This window comes from Capra hircus, chromosome 8 (genome assembly GCF_001704415.2).
Source record: "Capra hircus breed San Clemente chromosome 8, ASM170441v1, whole genome shotgun sequence".
In the NCBI taxonomy this organism is placed as follows: domain Eukaryota; kingdom Metazoa; phylum Chordata; class Mammalia; order Artiodactyla; family Bovidae; genus Capra; species Capra hircus.
In genome coordinates, this window is record NC_030815.1 from 78,622,823 (window position 1) to 78,641,207 (window position 18,385).

Here is an 18,385-nt window from a genome sequence, read left to right on the forward strand (position 1 = left end):
CCCACTCCAGTACTCTTGCCTGGAAAATCCCATGGATGGAGGAGCCTGGTGGGCTGCAGTCCATGGGGTCGCTAAGAGTCTGACACGACTGAGCGACTTCACTTTCACTTTTCACTTCCATGACTTGGAGAAGGAAATGGCAACCCACTCCAGTGCTCTTGCCTGGAGAATCCCAGGGACGGGGGAGCCTCGCTTGCTGCTGTCTATGGGGTTGCACAGTGTCGGACATGACTGAAGTGACTTAGCAGCAGCAGCAGCAGCAGCAGTTAAGAGTATTAGGAGTTCTTTGTTTTACTGTTAATAAATAACTTTAAACTTTAACTTAGTAAAGAGGAAGTGAAGTTATTTCTAGCCTTTTAATTTTGTTTAGTGCACTATAAGCTTACTACTACTACTGTCCCCTCATGGAGGGGAGTTATCTTGCTGAAATTTGAACAATAAAAGTATAAAATAAACAGTACAGAAGTTAAATACAGGAGATATCATGAGGCAAAAGCAGTAAAACTCTGCACACAGAAATACATGCCACAGTCTTGTGTAATTATGAAAGGCAAATTACAGATTTGGTACCATGACTATAGTTTTACTCCAGCTCTTTGCCTCTAATAAATAAATAGATTCTGTTATTGATTTGTATATCAGTTTTCTATTGTTTAGACCTTTTAAGCTAGAATCCTGGAGAAGGGAAAGGCTACCCACTCCAGTATTCTGGCCTAGAGAATTCCACAGACTGTATAGTCCATAGGGTTGCAAAGAGTTGGACACGACTGAGTGACTTTCCCTTACCTTCACAATAAAACTCACAGCAGAAAACATAGGCAGAACACTTTCACATAAGTAGTAGCAATATTTTTTTTAATCTGTCTCTTCAGGTAAAGAAAACAAAAGCGAAGATAAATAACTAGAACCTAATTAAATTTAAAAGTTTTTACACAGTAAAGGAAACGACTGACAAAATGAAAAGACAACCTATGTACTGGGAGAAAATATCTGCAAATGACTGAGGGGGCTAATATCCAAAATATATAAATAGTTCATACAATTAAATATTAAAAAATAAGCAACCCAATTAAAAAGCGGGTAGAAAAACCGAATGGACAGAAAATGGGTATTTTTCCAGTGAAGACATACAGATGGCCAACAGGCACATGAAAAGAGGCTCAACATCACTAATTTGTAGAGAAATGCAAATCAAACCCCATGAGCTATCACTTCATCTGGATTATAATGGCCATCATCAAAAGTTCTACAAATAGTAAATGCTGGAGAGGGTATGGAGAAAACGGAACCCTCCTACACTGTTGATGGGAATGTAAACTGATTGAGCCGCTAAAGAGAGCAGTGAAAAAAACAAAAATAAAGCTACCATATGATCCAGCAATCCTATTCCTGGGCATATACCCAGAAAACATGAAAACTAACTCAAAAAGACACACACATCCCAATGTTTATAGCTGCACAATTTATAATAGCCAAGACGTGGAAGTAATCTAAGTGTGCATCAGCAGATGAAGGGATAAGGAAGATGTGGTACACATATACAATGGAAAATTGTTCAGCCACAAATAATGAAATTTTGCCATTTGCAACAACATGACTGGATCTGGAGAATATTATGTTTAGTGAAATAAGTCAGACAGAGAAAGACAAACACTGTATTTTATCATTTATATGTGGAACCCCCCAAAATAAAACAAATGGCTATATATAACAAAACAGAAACAGACTCATAGATATAAAGAAGCTAGTTGTTACCAGTAGTGAGAGGGATGGGGGTAGTGGCAAGATTAGGATAATGGATTAAGAGATATATACTACTGCGTATACAATAAACAAATAAACAATACAAGGATATACTGTACAGCACAGAGAATACAGTCAACATTTTATAATGACTTTAAATGGAGCATAATCTATAAAAATACTAAATAACCACATAATGCATCCAAAACTAATATAATATTGTAAATCAAGTATACTTTAATTATAAAACATGAAAAGCAAAAACTGTTAGAAGAAACATTTCAATAGAAAAATCTGAAACAGAATAGCAAAATGGCAACATTTACTGACTCTAAGTAATTTCTGTTTTGTGTTCTGTAGTTTCATGTATGTTTGAAATTCAAAACTTCCTGCCTATTATAAACTATAATAAACTATAATAATTTATAATAATTACCCTGTATCCCACATCTTCCACAACATCACATGACGCTGCATTGTCATTTGTATGCCACACCGTCTCTTTGATGCTGCAGCCATACATAAATACATTCTTTTTTCGGGAGTGACCATGATAATCACAATAAACCTTGAAAAGACAATATATTTTTAAAATTAAAATCCTGCAAATTCATGCATTGCCAAGTAAAGCCAGTTAGTATGAAGCCAATAACAGGTCTGTGTTCCTTGGTCATTTTATTGTAAATAAGCCACCATTTAGTAAGCAGAATTCCTAAAAGTAATAGTACATATCTATCTCTGGAAAGGATTTATGATTAATACTAGAATGGCTAAATCCTTTGCAGGCATGTCCTACATCAAGCCATCAGTTCCACTCTTTCTTTTGTATCTACTATCCATCATCTAAAAAATAATAAATATAATTTTAGGTCAAATGTACAGCTGCATTCATCATTGCCCCAAGGGTTGTTAAAATACTTACCTACTATAAGAGAACATAAAAATGCTCTCATGAAAAACACTTTTTTTAAAGGGGGTAGAGGGTATGGTTTGTAAGAACATCATTTTAAAAATGGAAAACGGTCAGACTTGCATGTCAATTTTGCCACTCTGCAAAATATTCCATCTTTCCCAAAGAAAGATTAAGGCTTAACATGATGGAAACATTCAAAACAAAAGTTGCTGAAAACAGAAGAAATACATAGGCACAGGGTCTCCTACCATGCCTATACTACCTTTCCCATGTGATACTTAAGACCTGCCAGCTTTAGAACTGGCTAAAGAGTTCAAACGGAGAAGGCAATGGCAACCCACTCCAGTGTTCTTGCATTGAGAATCCCAGGGACAGGGGAGCCTGGTGGGTTGCCGTCTATGGGGTCACACAGAGTCGGACACAACTGAAGCGACGCAGCAGCAGCAGCAGCAGCAGCAGCAGCAGCAGCAAAAAGTTCAAAAATAAGCTTCTAGTGCTTTGAGAACTTGGAAGATACATACTTTTACCCTCGTGTTGTTTAAACACTGCAGTCAAATACCTACAGCTTACAACCAGGAGTGACCAATGTTCATAAACAATAAAGAGAAATAAAAGGCTCATGAGAATTATAAAAATCAAACCTAATGAAATAAGAATATGGATACACTGTATTAGATGCCACAATTAATATACAAGTGACTGATGACAAAGATACTTTAAAGAAACTGCTTTTGAAACTAACATACAGCTTTTATAACCAGACAATTATTTACAAAATACTAAGCTACCGATCAACAAAATCACCTCTCTGATTATACAAACAAACACTGCCACTTACCAGTGGTAAACGCTTCACGGCAGCCAGGTACTGTAGCAGACCCTTGGCATGATAAATTGTAGGGTGTAAGTCTGGATTTGGACTTTGCCATTGTCTATTCAAATCCTCTCCACTTAAGGAACAGCGGTGGCTGTATACATGTAAACACAACAATAGATAAACACTGGGATCAATAAATTCTTATATGCACTTGATTCATTTTATGATTCTATTCCACTAAGTATTTCAAACAGGTGTAAGTGGTGGGCTCACCAAAATGCATGTTATAATCATTAAGTAAACATCTATTTAGCATTTGCTATGTGCCAGATTGTGGGTTACATGCATTTAAACTGTAGTAAGCTTGCAGTTTTGCAGGTCAAAATTTTCAAGCTATAGGAAAAATTCTTCATTCTGGGGTTTTGTTCCAGGCACTATAAAATGTATTCATGGCCATATTGTCCATTCTGACTACATTTCTAATGCTAACGTTCTGTACTTTGATTGCATTAATTATTATTAAATGTGCTATCTGGACCCTCCTTCTAAGAAAGATAAGTATATAAAAAGTGCACATTCTTATAAAAATTCAAATACATTTTCATTTAACTGTAGGTTTTAAGTATTAAACTCGCTGAGCAAAAATTTAAGCAAAGAGGAGGTGCTAACAGAAATATAAACAGAATTCTAACTGGTCAATATGTTTCTGAATTAAAACTAGACATAAAAGCTCATTTTAGTTCCATAATCATACTACCTAGAAAAATTATTCTTTTTTTGAAATTCAAACATTTTCTAAAACACGATAAATATTCATGGTACTCTTACTGAAATAAATATAGTACCCTCAACTTTGGAGATGCTCATGATAGCTAGACAAAATCCCACTTTTCAGAAGCAGTAAAGAGACCTTGGTCTAAATTAACACAATAAATGAACTATACTATACTATGAGCCACCTATACTTAAAAAGTAACCTTCCAGTATTTCCACTTTAAAGAATTCCTCCTCATATCAGGAAGAAGTTAGCACATGGAGCTAATTCCATATTAGTGGAAAGAGATCCCAGAAAATTCTATATCTTAGAACAACCAAGATCATGCCACTGATAAATAAGAAAGGAAACTACAAGAGAATGATGTGTTAAAAAAATTCTCTCATATCCTAATTCTGTGATTTTCCTAAAATGATTCAAGCAAAACATACATTTTATGAAATTATATTCTCATGAATAGATACAGAATTTCTCAAACATATTACCACTACTATACAGTTTAATTTTCATTTAAAAATTTATCACAGATTAATTCTTCACTAAATTTATTTTTGTTCTAGAAAAATCATGATATTTGCTTTCCAAATTAACCTGGATGCTATCATTTCAACAAGTTTACACAGGACAGCCGCAAAAATCTAGAATTTCTCTGTAAGTATTGCTTAACTTACTTTCCATTGATGACACCATCTGGATTTAGCATAGGGACAATTTTAAAAATATAGGATTCTCGTAAACTCTGAGCAGTAGGGTTATTACTCATGAGATACTCCAATGTTCCTTTCATTACCCAACTTGCATTAGTTTCTCCAGGATGTACTCGAGCAGATAAAAAAACATACGGACGATTTCCTAAAGTGTACATAAAATCTCAGATTAAAATGAACAGCTACTAAAGTATGTATAATGTTTGACTTTGGGGCTTTAGAAATATTTCTACTCAATTGTGAATACTGATATAAAATCAAATTATAACTCACTATGCACCTACTACTTATAAGTACTGCACTAGGCCCTCTAGAGAAAACAGACATAAAACCCATGTAAGCCATGTCTTATATGAAAATAACATATTAAATAGTATTTGAGTCACTTATTTATTTCCTAATGATTAATCTAAATATAAAATTAGTTCTTTAACATTACCTTGATTTCATAAAGAATAAGTAACTGGTGAAATATAGATGAAATATAAATTTTTCATAAAGTCATGGGGAAATTAAGGAAAATATAATCTTATTCTTGTTTTAGAGTCACTATGATAAGCACAGAACAATAGGTATATCTGCTCAGAGATTTACAAAGAAACTAAACATTTAGATATACAAGTCTACAAAATAACACTCAGTTCACCTGCTCACATTTTCATGAATAGCAAGTGCCTACTCTTTCTTGAAAACACCTTCTTATCAAAATTAGAACAGTTCTCTTATATACGTATATATCCTTTTTTTTTTTACCACAGCTGTACATTTGAGACGACTTAAAAAATACAAATGACAGGGAAAAACAAGTAGCTATTCATTCAATATTAGCATCAAAACACTCGGGGGGTTTCTGATAGTTTTATCTATAAGTAAAATTAACTGTAAATTCTTAAATGGATGGTATAACTTGTTATATTATACTTTGAGTATGACTTCTAAGAATAAGAACTACAGTATATCAATATCAAAAGAGACCTTAGAGGTCACCTCAGGCAGCCCCCTCATATTCAAGATGAGGACACAGGCCTAGAAGAGGGCCCAGGGCTAGGCAGTAACAAGACCCAGACTAGCACCCAAGGCTTCTGATGCCTATTTCCAGTACTACTGACCTTACAAAATATTCATGAAGCAAAGAAAAATAAGTAATAATGATTGGTACTGCAAGTGAAGAAGACAAACTTACTGAATTGACAGATATGTTCATAATAATTAGACTCTGGCATTGCTGTTATAGTCACCAAGGGACAGCTGTTTCCAGACAGGGTTTCACATAACACATCTTTTCGAAAATAGATTTGCTGAGGATTGTGTGCTGACTCCAATTTTTGAAGATGCATCTTAATAAAAATTTAAAAGCAAAGTATACAATCATTTAAAACCTCCCTATGATAAATAGGAATAAATGCATCCAGATCTCAAACAGAACTAAATGTGAATCAGATCAGGTTCCTAATCCCTTCTCCAAAACCCTCAAGGGTCCAGACGCACTTGAACATCAGTATTTGGGGAACTTGAGAAAGGGGACAGATACGGGTTGGATAATGTTAACAATGCAAAGTGCAATATAACCAGTGGAGCTGGCGGCAGCAGCCTATAATCAGCGAGTTATTATTTCTGCAGCAAAACCTATGAAGAGTCACTCTAAGTGGAATCAATATTCTAAATAAGCTCACATCAGGCCAGGCTTTGCTGACAAATGGGTTATGAAAATACTTTTGGTTTCAAAGCCTTCCGAATTTTGAAATTTTGTGACTGCAGATCTGTTAACAGCAACCTAAAATATGGAGAATGAAAATCATGTAGTACACATTTAAAAAAAATTTTTCCTTATTTCAAGATTAATATAGGCTCATTGTAAAATGTCTGGAAAACACAAAAAGCACAGGAAAAAATTTAGAACACCTGTGATTGTATCACCTAGAGTACTACTAACAATAGCCAACGTATATAGAAGAAACTGTAATTACATGGAAGACTTAATATAATTTGATTTTACTACTTGGTAATTTATACATAAACATAAATATATTAATAATCATAAATACTATATCATATTATTAAATATGTTCAATATATGTTTTTTGAAAACACAAGCTTTTTATACACCAAATATAAACTGTCTACTCCCTTATATTAAAGATATTTAGCTGGTTTCCAACTTTTGCCTATGTTCATTCACATAATCATGATTTACTGTGTGATCACTATTTCTTACCTGGAAACTGTGCCAGACACTAAGGAAACAACAATAAATAAATGGACTCTGCCCCTGAAAATACAGAGTGCTATGAGGGCTTATAAAAAGGGAGAGGAACCTTGAAAAGTCTGGGCAGTGAGGAAAGGTCTTCCAAAAAAAATTACATTTAAAGTGAGATCCAAAGGATGAGTGAAATGGATATAAAGTGTGCTGTAGGCAGAAGGATAGTATACAGGAGGAACATGAAATAATAATTTTTTAAAGAGGACATAGCTAGAACAGAAAGAAACAAATGGAGAATTTAACACAGGAGGAAGGGCTTGGTAGGCCAGTCCTTCCCAAAGCACAGTATTGGCACTACTGGTAATTAAGACAACTAAATGGTATGTGGATAACCTTCAACATTTTTAAATAGATACGTATTTTACTTTTTTAAAAGAAGTTTAGCATATTAAACCAGTTATTTCACAGATATTAACTCAGAATGAGGATAATCTTTAATATCCAAAGATAAATATTAAGTAAATAACAGTTCATACAGTACAAAGAAATGGCAAAAACTGTGCAAAATAGCAGAGAAATGACTAAATGTGCCATGGTAAGAATTGTAGATTTCATACACATGGCAAGAGAAATCACTAAGGAGTTTTAAGCAGGGGATCTACATGACTAGACATACCACCAAAGACTCTTCCTCTATAGTGTGGTAAAACACTGATGAAGAAGAAAGGGGGTACAAGTGAAATTTAGGACAAAAGTTACAAAGAGGCTGACCCAAGTCCAAGCGAGAAACAACGGTAATGCCTGGAAGAGATCACGGTAGTGGGACTGGAAGAAAGCAGGGATACTTAAAATGTATTAAAAAGGTAATGTCAGTAAAGAACAGAAACAAAAGACTACATAAACAACAACACTTTATGTTTCTGATGCTATGTTATTCAGCACAATAAAATGCCTGTTTATACTTTTACTGCAGATTGTAACTTTATTAAAATAAAGTGAGCTCATTTAATGCTCTCAGCCTTGATATTTCTTTGGCTCTGTGGACTATGTTTTCCTCTCATTTTTATCCTAATAACTTGGAAGCTTGTTTCTAATCATAGTGTTCCAATTTCTTTCAATTGATCATATGAAGCTTCATGATCCTTGACTATTAGGACAGACATTGTGTTCTGAGTATAAATCTGTCACAGTAATTACTTGAATTGTTTGTTTTAAAATGCGAATAATAAAAAAGTCTTAAAAGAACCCACAAAACAATTCTTACACTCCATATTCTAAGCAACCTGGATCTAGGACTCCATATGAAATCATTAGAAGAAATGAATTCACTACAGAGAAACTTAAATTGCATCCACATTGTCTACTGCTATATTTTCTATGAGATTCAATGCTTCGCATTAAACAAGTTGAAATTTCACTAGTTAAAATTTCCAAATTGGGATTTGTAGATTTCTACTCAAAGACAGAAAGCAAAAACCATGTCATTTCTGTAGTATTTCTATTAAATAAAGACTACATTCCCATTTTACTTTAATGATTTCAACAAATACTGTATTATTTTCTAAAATTGTCAACGCTGGACCTTTTTATTACCTTACTGATTTATTAAAGCAATATTTCTTTTATTATCTAACACATACATACAATATAATAACGGTTGTAATACAGCTTAATGAGTTCTCACCTGCAAAGTTGAATATGTATATGGATAATGATAAGCAAAATAGCACACATCATCTTTATGTGGAAAATTGACAGTAAATGTAATTGTATAGTAGGATTTTCCCTTTTGCCCACCTGCAGCAATTGAACTTCTTGAGAAGTGATTTCTGCAATAGAAAAGCATAAAATATGTTATTCATCCACACAAAAATTCTTATTTTTTCTTGTTATTTTATTAAACAGAACTTTAGAGGGAAAAAAAAGAAAACCCATGGTTTGTAAGAAGTCTAAATATTGTTAAAAATTAGACTTGGTACTAATAAAGCAGTTAATTGCTATCAGCCAACATCATGACTTTCCATTTCTGGATTTACTAATTAAACAGAGCTCCTATTTTATGCATCAATAGAAGTTTTAGACCTCCCATTTTTTGACAGGTTTACACATTACTGGATCCAGGCAGTGATCAGCAATGGCTGCTACAACCACTGGATGAAAGGCTGACAGATCAGACAGCAATATCTCAGTTCACTGATCGCTTTTAAGATTACAAAAAAAAGAAATAACCAGAAATGATATGTTTCCTGGTGTGACACAACAGGAATTTCCTGCACCCTCTGTGAAGCATTCTTGTCAGAAATGAAACCTGGAGTTGACCAAGCTTCTAAATCTAACTATGAGTTTAGAAAACTGGTGAGAGAGAAGAACTTAGAAGAATTTATTAACACCACAGGGATGCAATCAGCAAAATCCAAAATACGGGAAATCCAGCATGACAAATGATTTAGTTTCTTCAATAAATAAAGGATAAATTTAGAAAGAGAGAAAACGGAAGCCTATAAAGTAAGAGACTTGAGGGACGTATGAAGAAAAATCAAATGCAGTGTGTGGTCCTTTGGTTGGTCTGATTTAAACAAACCAACTATAAAGTTACATTTATGAGACAAGTAAGTCTGAACACTGACTGGATATTTTATTACATTTAGGAGTTTTCTTTGCTGTGCTAACGGTATTGTGGATATATTGCCTTAAATACGTATCTCTAAATGAAAAAGACTTTTGAAGTATTTATGGATAAAATATATCAGAAAATGCCTTTAAAGATTCAGGGTGGAAGTAGAGGTGAAAGCCTAGGTAAAATAAAACCATGTGTTGATAATTACTGAAACTTACAGATGAATACATAGAGCCTCATCATCCTATTATTCACTTTTGTAAATGTTTGGAGATTTCAGTGGTAAAAAAATTTTTAACTATATTACTTTCCAGACTTTAAATATCACTGAGATATGATGACTTAATTTCTAAAATTCCAAATCACCTTGCATTATTTAACCATGAACTGAAGAAAAGCCATGGCCTAGAGGTAATTTACTCATGCACACAGACATTCAAGGCAGATCACATCCTTAGCACTACCCTGGGATCAGGCTTTCTAATGTAATCTTAAGAGAATAAAGCTTGTAATTAATGAAAATAAAAGAACATTGACATAAAAAACGGTATAGTTTTCATTACTTAGCCATTATATCAGAGAAGGAAATGGCAACCCACTCCGGTATTCTTGCCTGAAGAATCCGAGGGATAGAGGAGCCTGGTGGGCTGCCATCTATGGGGTCGCACAGAGTTGGACACGACTGAAGCGACTTAGCAGCAGCAGCAGCACTATATCTTGAATAGATACTCAATGACAAGGTGCTAAGAGTTGAGGAAAATGCAAAATAAGGTCCAGAAGTAAATCCTGCCAACTCTTTTCCCTCAAAAGTTTATTATCTATTTGGTGGGGGGTGGTATTCATGCCATCACATTACAGCTATGGATTTTATAGGTTATACTTTCTCATATACTCATGGAAGGTAGTTTTATTCTCATTTTACAAATGAGACAAACAAGCAGCAGAGGACAATGCAAAAAGAGCAGTTTTTAATGCCTTTGTGTAGATTTCAGGCTTGAGGAAAGCAACTGGAGTAGTGTGTGTTATATAGAAAGTGGTTAATAAATATCTGTCGAATTAGCCTGAATTCCAATTCCAGATTTAGAAGTAGCCAAAAGAAAAAAAATAAAAACTAAAACAAAATCCTTGCCAGCACCTCTTACATAGAAAAGAAAAACAACCTGAGATGCTATGACCATTCACTTTACATGTAAAAAAGAAAAGTATTCTTTGATGATTTTTTTTATTGTGTAGAAGACAAGCATGAAGGAAATAATACTTTTTGAAAATCACTGTTTCACCATTTAACATTTTAAATCAATCTGCCAAAATCTAACCAAGCACTTCCCAGATAATCACTGCTCCACCTCAACTTAAAAGGAAGATATAAATGATGAGGGTGTATTTTTATATTAGCCTAACATGAAAAGAAATATGAAAGTTATTCAGGTAAAAAAGAATTGCATATAACATTATACTTTTGTTCTTCATATATTTCCTATTTATTTTGCTTAAAAAAAGGGGGGAAACTCTACTGAAATTAATTCCAAGGAACATTTCTTTCTTAGAAAGTAATAGCAGTTAAGATCTAGGTTTTTCCAAAGCCCTATCTAAATCATTAAAAACAGCTTAATTTTAGAAGTCTTCATCTATCTGATAAAACTATAAGAAAAGGCACAATATAGTTAAGCACAATATAAAATATTAAAAAGTCAAAATCCACTAAACAGAAATCTCAGGATTAAGATTAATAAGAGCAAAGAAACAGGTATGTTAAATTAAGGGCATTCAATAGCAGACAGATGTTATCTTGAAATGTATTACATGCAGAAACAGTAAAAAGAAAGCAAACCGTACGATAACCCTAGATTACTTAGTCATGAAGTTGAGGAATAATCCAACTTTGCCACTAAAGCAATAAATGATTTCTAGTACTTACTTCTAACTTGATAAACAGATCACCTGTTTGAAGTCAAAGTTGAACTGGCTAAGCTGAAGCAACCTAACTATGGAATACATCTCCTACTAAAACACTCGAAGTTAAAATGAGGTAAATATTTGTGTTTACCTCAAAATCACTGCAGATGGTGATTGCAGCCATGAAATTAAAAGAAGCTTACTCCTTGGAAGGAAAGTTATGACCAACCTAGATAGCATATTGAAAAGCAGAGACATTACTTTGCCAACAAAGGTCCATCTAGTCAAGGCTATGGTTTTTCCAGTGGTCATGTATGGATGTGAGAGTTGGACTGTGAAGAAGGCTGAGCACCGAAGAATTGATGCTTTTGAACTGTGGTGTTGGAGAAGACTCTTGAGAGTCCCATGGACGGCAAGGAGATCCAACCAGTCCATCCTAAAGGAGATCAGTCCTGGGTGTTCTTTGGAAGGACTGATGCTACAGCTGAAACTCCAATACTTTGGCCATCTCATGCGAAGAGTTGACTGATTGGAAAAGACTCTGATGCTTGGAGGGATTGGGGGCAGGAGGAGAAGGGGACGACAGAGGATGGCTGGATGGCATCACCAACTCAATGGACATGAGTTTGAGTGAACTCTGGGAGTTGGTGATGGACAGGAAGGCCTGGTGTGCTGCAATTCATGGGGTCGCAAAGAGTCGGACACGACTGAGTGACTGAACTGAACTGAAACATTTGTGTGAAGAAAAAGATTATACTTCATATCATCAGAACAATTAAAAGCCACTGTAAATTATTTCCTACAGTTTCTAATTACAGTCTTTCTCAATGAGGTTCCCAAAGTTTTACAGCTATAAAAGAGCTGAGAACATATCTAAATGGGAGAAGCAAGACTGGACATATGTCTATCTACAAAACACATTTTATTGCCACTAAATAAACCCCCTGAAATGAATCTCAAATTATAAAAAAAAGAAAACCTTTTCTGTTAGAAGTAATACTAAAGCACATCATAATTCAGAGAACACAGTATCTCTTTTATCCCTAAACTGAAATAGGATGCACTAATATTTCCTTCTATAAACTGCTGTCCTATTATTGTCAGAATACTTACTTATAGTAACAAATGTCAGTCCCCACACGAATCCACCATGGTCTAGCATTTAATGCTTCCTGAACCGAATACATGAGTGGTTGCATACCTTTGATAGAAAGAAAAAAGAGAGAAAACTCTTTTCAGAATTTCTGAGTTAAAAATTAATCCTGTCATTTTAGAAAGCACTAAACATTCATGAAAGTTAATGAATACACATTTTGGTATTTCAACATGTATTTTTAAAAAATCTGAGATGTGTGTGTGTGTATGTGCACGCTCAGGAATGGCTGACTCTTTGTGACCCCATGGACTGTAGCCCACCAGGCTCCTCTGTGCAGGGAATTTTCCAGGCAAGAATACTGGAGTGGGTTGCCATTTCCTATTCCAGGGGATCTTCCCAACCCAGGGATCGAACCTGTATCTCCAGTGTTGCCTGCATTGGAAGGCAGATTCTTTACCACTGAGCCACCTGGGAAGCCTGAGATCTTTCACGAAGATCTAAGAACTGATGCTTTTGAACTGTGGTGTTGGAAAAGACTCTTGAGAGAGTCCACTGGACTGCAAGGAGATCAAACCAGTCCATCCTGAAGGAAACCAGTCCTGAATAGTCACTGGAAGGACTGACGCTGAAGCTAAAACTCCAATACTTTGGCCACCTGATGCGAAGAACCAACTTATTAGAAAAGACCCTGATGCTGGGAAAAACTGAAGACAGGAGGAGAAGGGGACGACAGAGGATAAGATAGTTGGACAGCATCATATGGACATGATGTCAATGGACATGAGTTTGAGCAAGCTCCAGGAGATAATGATGGACAGGGAAGCCTGGAGTGCTGTGGTCCATGGGGTCACAAAGAGTTGGACACGACTGAGCAACTGAACTGAACTGAAATCAATGAATGATATGTTTTATTTCCAATTAACTAAAATGAGGTTACAACTTCAATAAGTGAAAAGTCATTTAACATTCTGCTATTACCTTTTCTATATTACATCTATTATATCTAATTATATATATACATATTATACAAAAATTACATACACATAATATATATTATATAAAAATTATACATATATTCCTCATAACAAGTGAAACAGAATAAAGTTAAATATTATCCCCCCTCCAACTCTCCACAGATTCCCATCTACACCAAGGTAAGGAAAACGATGCCACTGAACCAGCATGATTGTTTTCTTCCTCAACAACAGGTGTTTATACCATGCAGAAGGAGGGAAGGGAGAGAGGAGGGACAGTTAGCAAAAGCAGGATTAAATATATAGGATATTTTCTTAGGTAGTTTTAGAAATATACTTTCACATACATTCTAAAATCATTTAAAAGGTTTCCAGGTTTCTAACTAGAATTAATAAAATTTATATGCAAATTTTGGAAAAGTTCACAATTTTTATTGAGATCTGGCTCAACTTTTCTTAAATTATAACCTAAAGATACAATCACCTTTTTCATTTTCTTGCTATAGAATCATTATCTTAAACTTACCTCTGATTATTTTTATTAGTCTTCAATAGTTTCTTGGGTTCTCTAAGCACATAAATCATATCACTTGCAATTTTAAAAATTTTATCTCCTCTTTTAGTATTTATAACACTTACTTTATTTTCTACTTGTATTTCAAGAAATGAAACAATCTCAAAAACTATTCTGAATACAGTGGAAAGAACTAAACTATCTTGCTTATAATTTAAATAAAAATATCTTGCCATAAGATGCAATATTTGCCAATTGTTTTTCTTAATAAGTCAACTTTATCTTATTTAAATAAACAGCTAATATTGAATAATTTCTATGTGCCAGATACTGCTCTTTGTATTTTTATACCTTTTAAGTCATTAAATCCTCACAACAGCTCTCTGTGGTAGGTGCTTATTTCTTCCTACAACTGGAGCAGTTTCCCTCATACTTCTTATTACACTATGTGTTTTTAATTGTTTCGTTATATGACTTTTCAGCATCCACAAATAGAATCACATGGCTTTTCTCCTTAAGTCTGTCGATGTAACGGATTGTTTAAATTTGTTTACTATTGTGAATTATCCTTGTACTCCAAGAGAAAACTTTTCTCTTACTGCTATATGATGAAATTAGCAAGATTTCACTTAGAATTTTTGTATCTAAAACTTGGTCTTTTTTTAAAAAAATTACCTTTACCAAGTATTGATATTACACTAGCTTCAGAAAAACATATTTAAAAGGTATCCATCATTTATTAGAATAAAAGAAAAATCTATTTTTAGAAGTAAATACAAATCAGTTGGAATATCATCCTAATATGGTGACTACTAAATACATTTTTAATTTCCTTTTCAACAGCTGTAGTCTGTTCAGTATCTCTACTTTTTTCAATCAGTTTCAGTATTTCTGTTTTGTCCCATTTGTTCTATTTGTTCTATTTCTATCTCATTTTCAGCATTTAAAAAGAATTCTCTTACTTTCTTTTGGTTTTATTTTTTGTTGTTTTAATATCTTGAGTATTTTAATACTTTTAATTAATACTCAAAATATCTTGAGTATTTTTTCAGTACTTGAGTAGTAACTTATTTTCAGTCTTTCTTATTTTAAATAATGCAGTTATTAAATGCATTCAGTTTTCCTCCAAATTGCAGTTTAGCTATGTCCCATAAGTCTATAAAGAGTTCTCCTTTGCTGGACTTTCTAGATCAGAGCCATCCAACCGAACCTTCTGCCAGAATGGAAATGTTCCATACCTGCACCGTGCAGTGTGGTGGCCACTAGCCATGTGTGGGTCCTGAGCACAGCCAATAAGCCTATTGCCTCTTAAGAACTGAATTTTAAATTATTACAGCAACTGTGTTTTAATCATGCTGTATTTCTTGGAGCTTTTGCTCTAACTATGTGAGTGTCATGTGGTTATGGGTATTGTATTGTATAAAGGTTAGTGTTCTGTACGGCAAATGAAACCACCAACAAAATGAAATGGCACCCTAACAAACGGGAAAAAATATCTGCAAATCCTAAATCGGATAAAGGGTTAACACTCAAAATATATGAAGAACTCCTACAACTCGATAGCAAAAAACACACAAACAACTGAAAAGTGGACAAAGGATTTGAATGGACATTTTCCCAAAGATATACATATGGCCAACAGGTAAATGTAAAGGTACTCAACATCACTAATCATTAGGAAAATGTAAATTAAAACCACAATGAGACTTCACCTCACACCTGCTTGAATGGCTGTTATCTAAAGGACAAAGAAGTATTGGTGAGAATGTAGAGAAAAGAGAACCCTTCTGCATCATTGGTGGGAATATAAATTGGTGCACTCACTGTGGAAAACAGTATGGCACTTCCTCAAAAGATGAAAAAATAGCACTAGCATTTGATCCAGCATTTCCACTCTGGGTATTTATTCTTAAAAAACTATTTCAAAAAGACATATGCCACTCCCTATCATGTTTAATGCATCATTACCTACAATAGCCAACACATGGAAGGAACTTAAATGTCCACTGATGAATGAATGGATAAAGAAGTTCAGTTCAGTTCAGTTCAGTTCAGTCACTCAGTCGTGTCTGACTCTGCAACCCCCATGGACTGCAGCATGCCAGGCTTTCCTGTCCATCAACAACTCCCAGAGCTTGCTCAAACTCATGTCCATCGAGTTGGTGATGCCATCCAACCATCTCATTCTCTGTTGTCCCCTTCTCCTCCTGCCTTCAATATTTCCCAGCATCAGCGTCTTTTCAAATGAGCCAGTTCTTCGCATCAGGTGGCCAAAGTATTAGAGTTTCAGTTTCAGCACCAGTCCTTCCAATGACTATTCAGGACTGATTTCCTTCAGGATGGACTGGTTTGATCTCCTTGCAGTCCAAGGGACTCTTTAAGAGTCTTTTCCAACACCACAGTTCAAAAGCATCAATTCTTTGGCACCCACCTTTCTTTACAGTCCAACACTCACATACATACATGACTAATGGAAAAACCATAGCTTTGACTAGATGGACCTATGTCAGCAAAGTAATACCTCTGCTTTTTAATATGCTGTCTAGAAGATGCGGTATGTATATAATGCATGACCCTGTGTGTACACACGTGTGAGCACAATGGAGTATTATTTAGCCATAAAAAAGGAAATTTTGCTATTTGTAACAACATGGATAGACCCTTGAGGACATTATGTTAATAACTGAAATAGGTGATAAAGAAAGGCAAATACTGTATAATCTTGCCTGTGTGTGGAATCTTTAAAAAAAAAAATCATAGAGGACACAACAGAGGCTTCCATAGGCAGGGGGTTGAGGGGTTTGTGAAAGTGGTCACAAAGTATGAACTTCCAGTTACAAAATAAGTCAGTCATGGTGATATAATGTTAACTAGACTTACTGCGGTGATCATTTTACAGTCTCTACACACTGAATCATTATGTTACACACCTAAAGCACATTCTACACGCCAATTATATCTCAATGGAAAATGAAGGTTTGCAGTTATACAGCATCTTCAAGGACTGCAACTTGTAAATACACAATATCTCATGCTTTTGACCCTGAATTATTCTTTGTCAGACATTAATATTACCACATTTCCTTTATTTGCATTTACCTATTAAACCTCTGCCCAATCATTCATTTCAGTTTTATCATTAATATACAAATATTAATTAAAAGATTAGAAAAGATCGAGGGCATGAAGAGAAGGGGAAGACAGATGATGAGATGGTTGAATAGCATCACTGACTCAATGGACATGAGTCTGAGCAAACTCCAAGAGATAGTGAAGGACAGGGAAGCCTGGTGTGCTACAGTCCATGGAGTCACAAAAAGCAGGACATGACTTACCAACTGAACAATAACAACAATATTCACATACACACATATTCTCATCTTGCAAATTGTGTAATTTTCATTATCTGATTTTTGAGGCCATTCTGACTTGTAGTTGATAATGACAGATCTACATTTAATTTCATTCCTTCTCCCCTTCCATTTTATTTTCTTTCTACTATTCATTACATGCTTTTTTCCTTCTTTACACCTCCTTATTTTACTTACTTGGTTACATTTTCCACATTTTCTTTTCTTCTTCTGTCATTTGGAAGCTTTCTATTGTGCTTTTTCAACTCCATTTCTCATTCTCACAATTATGATTAACTGTGCGTAGACATTTCTCTAGCACTATATTATACTAAATAAACAAGTAATCCAACCAAGAGAAGTTAGCTTTCACTCCTCTCATATCACTCCTTTTAGAACATTTTCACTTAACACAATTTATAAATTCTAAGTCTTCTATCTTGATATCTTTGTCATTTATTTTTCTCAGCGAGGGTTCAGGGTAGTATATTTTCTGAATTCTACATACACAAACATGCAGTTTGTTGGCAGTGACAAACAAATGACAGATTTTGCAAAAGACATTTGGCTCTCCTCTAGCTTCCACAGATGAGGGTCCAGTACTAACCTGGTTTTCACACAGAGAACAACAAAGTGATCAAGAGCACACAGTCTGTAACCAGACTAGTCTCTAGTCTCTAACCAGGTCTGAACTCTGACTTCACTACGCGCCATATGCATGATCCTGGCAGGTTATTAAACCACTCATGCCTCCTTTATCTCTTCTGTGGATAACAATCTTAC

General features: G+C 34.7%; 1 protein-coding gene across 2 annotated transcripts in view; it reads right to left on the reverse strand.

The window, feature by feature from the left end:
• Positions 1–18,385, reverse strand: part of AGTPBP1 (ATP/GTP binding protein 1) — a 190,558-nt gene that overhangs the window by 22,074 nt on the left and 150,099 nt on the right. For both annotated transcript variants that reach the window (XM_018052439.1, XM_018052440.1), the window contains 6 exons: positions 12,782–12,869; positions 8,840–8,984; positions 6,139–6,292; positions 4,920–5,100; positions 3,495–3,624; positions 2,180–2,311 (listed from right to left, as the gene is read on the reverse strand). In XM_018052439.1, the coding sequence (XP_017907928.1) occupies positions 2,180–2,311; positions 3,495–3,624; positions 4,920–5,100; positions 6,139–6,292; positions 8,840–8,984; positions 12,782–12,869 (830 nt within the window). The remainder of the gene's footprint in view (positions 1–2,179; positions 2,312–3,494; positions 3,625–4,919; positions 5,101–6,138; positions 6,293–8,839; positions 8,985–12,781; positions 12,870–18,385) is intronic.